At 35.2% G+C, this 2,500-nt stretch overlaps 1 protein-coding gene across 3 annotated transcripts in view; it reads left to right on the forward strand.

Annotated features, from left to right (window-relative positions):
* The window catches only part of LOC125037355 (NADPH oxidase 4-like), a 52,240-nt gene that overhangs the window by 6,467 nt on the left and 43,273 nt on the right, over positions 1–2,500 (forward strand). Inside the window, exon 2 of one of the 3 annotated variants that reach the window (XM_047630459.1) lies at positions 1,552–1,923. In XM_047630459.1, coding sequence (XP_047486415.1) covers positions 1,861–1,923 — 63 coding nt within the window. In that variant the 5' untranslated portion in view covers positions 1,552–1,860. Of the gene's footprint in view, positions 1–1,273; positions 1,924–2,500 lie in introns of those variants that run through there. The other 2 variants (XM_047630460.1, XM_047630461.1) reach the window with 2 other exon arrangements.

A 2,500-nucleotide genomic window follows, 5' to 3' on the forward strand; every position in this document is an offset into this window, starting at 1 on the left:
AGTCACCCATTGGTCAGCTATGGTCAGGTGGGCGGGGCTTCTAAACCCCCGTTGTGGAGGGCTTAGGCAATGGGTACTTTCAGGAGGGGAGGGGAAGGGGGGGGGTGTACCGTTACGTCATTGTATTCGAGTAAAATTTTTGTCAATGGGAAGGCGCTTTCCAGGTTTGTTGTATTATTTTCATTCCTATTTTCTTTTTATTATGGATTCCTTATTTCTCATTTTCGCCCCCATTTTGCTTATTTTTTTATATTGCCATGCCTGGTCTTTCTTACTTATTTCTATCGCTATATATTTCTTCTATTCGTCTTTATTCTCTCGTTTTCGCGTTTCTATTTTCGTTCATTTTCATTCCTATATATCTCTTTTCCTCCTAATTCTCTCTTATTCCCGTTCCAATTTCCCTTCCTTCCTATTCCACCGTATTTATATTCATCTTTATTCTCTTCTGTTTTATTATTTTGTATTCCCAGATATTTTTAATTATTTCTAATTTCTCCTCCCCCTCCATGCTTCCCTTTCTCTCTCTCTCTCTCTCTCTCTCTCTCTCTCTCTCTCTCTCTCTCTCTCTCTCTCTCTCTCTCTCTCTCCCTCTCTCTCTTGATCCTTCTTACTTTCCTATCGTTATCCTTCTTATTTCTTGTTTATTCCTCTATTATCCTATTCCTTCTCATTCTTTTCGATTCCAATATATTCCTGCTGTTATTATTTGATTATTTTGATTCATTCATAATGATATTCCTTTTAATTTTATTCCGAATTGATGATTATAATTAGTTTATTTTGATCCATTTATACTATTTAAGAAAGGAAATCGGACGAGTGGATATGCAGACAAACATACAATAAACAATGTGTTTTTTTGCAACGTAATTCGATATGTAAATATGCAGATAAACAGACACGCATGCACATTTTTTTTTTTTTTTCCAACGTAACTAGATATTTAAGTATGCAGGCAAGCAATAAATGCACACACACACACACACACACACGTTCCTAAATGTTATATAAAGTAGGTTAACTTAATCAGAAGGACAGATAGACTGGGAGATTGGATGTTGAAGACTGGATTGACAGATAGACTGATGGACTGACTGATAGACTATGCGTGGAAGACAGTCAGAGAGAGAGAGACAGACAGACAGACAGACAGACAGACAGACAGACAGACAGACAGACAGACAGACAGACAGACAAACAGACAGAAAGAGATCTGACAAAAACGCATATACAGACTGAGGGAAGGGGTACTGAATGGGTTGTAGATTAATTTTGTTAGTAAAAAATAGCTAATATAAACGAGTACTTGCTTTGTCTGAATGTTTGACTGACTGGCATAGAAAATGAGTGAGACTTGTAAAATCAGGCTGAATGATTGACTGACAGTTCAATAGGAAAATTGTGACTGTGGACAGATAGACAGTGTGTCGGAAAGACTGTCCGACTGACTGGCTGACAGTTTAATATAGGTGAGGAAAGAGCGTACTTAAAGTAATAAAAGTCCATGTAAAATAATAATAATATTCATCTCGATGTTTCTGATTTCAGAGAAACACAACAAGAAAAGAAAAGAAACTAAATAAGTAAAAAGGGGAAAAGATAAAAAAAGATAAAAGAAGAAAGAAGGAAGAAGAGGTAAGAAAAAAAAGAGAAAATATGGCAACCGCGCAAACTATCGAAGTCTCCCATAAAAATCAAAATGTTCTCGTGGTTACGGTGTGTGGCTGAAGGAAAACCAAGGAACTGGGATAAGAAAAGAGAAAAAGGAAGAGAAAGGATAGAAAACAGGAAGAGAGAGTGACAGAGAAGACGCCAAAGGGAAGAGAGAAGAAAGAATTAAGAAAAAAAAAGCCGAAGATGGGTCTGTGCGCACGAGCGTTTCGTCTTTGTTTCGTCCTTGTCAAAAAATACTGGATTGTGGTGAGTGTTTACTTAAAATTCTGTTTTACTTTATAATTTTTAAATCTATTTTTATTTGTTTGTTATTTTTAACTTATTTGATATTATTATTGCAGTTGGTGTATCATTTGTCACGAGAAAACCAGTGTTGAAATATGTTTTTCTTCGTTTCATACTTCGCGTGTGTTCTAAATTGAATTTTTTGAGTTCAGAAAACAGGAAAATTATAGGGGCTGTGGTAATGAGGATGATGATTGATGATAATGGTAATAGTAATGATTTTAATAACAATGAAAGATAAGAGTAAAAACAGTTATCCTCCTAATGATAAGGAGAGCACTAATATTAATAAAAATATATATAAATAACGAGCGATGATAATAAAAACACTCATAAAATAATATAGAGAAAAAGGGAAGAAGAAGAGGAAGAAGAAAACAAAAGAAAAGATGAAAAGCAAAGAGAAGGAAAACATCGACAATAAAATCGTGAAGATTCTCCATATGCAAATTTTGTCGTGACGTCGCGCATTTCTTATGGTAATTTTGATTAATGATTACGATTCATTCACACGTCTTCGCTCTTCTCCCTTTGTCCC

Source organism: Penaeus chinensis, chromosome 23 (genome assembly GCF_019202785.1).
Source record: "Penaeus chinensis breed Huanghai No. 1 chromosome 23, ASM1920278v2, whole genome shotgun sequence".
NCBI classification, from domain to species: domain Eukaryota; kingdom Metazoa; phylum Arthropoda; class Malacostraca; order Decapoda; family Penaeidae; genus Penaeus; species Penaeus chinensis.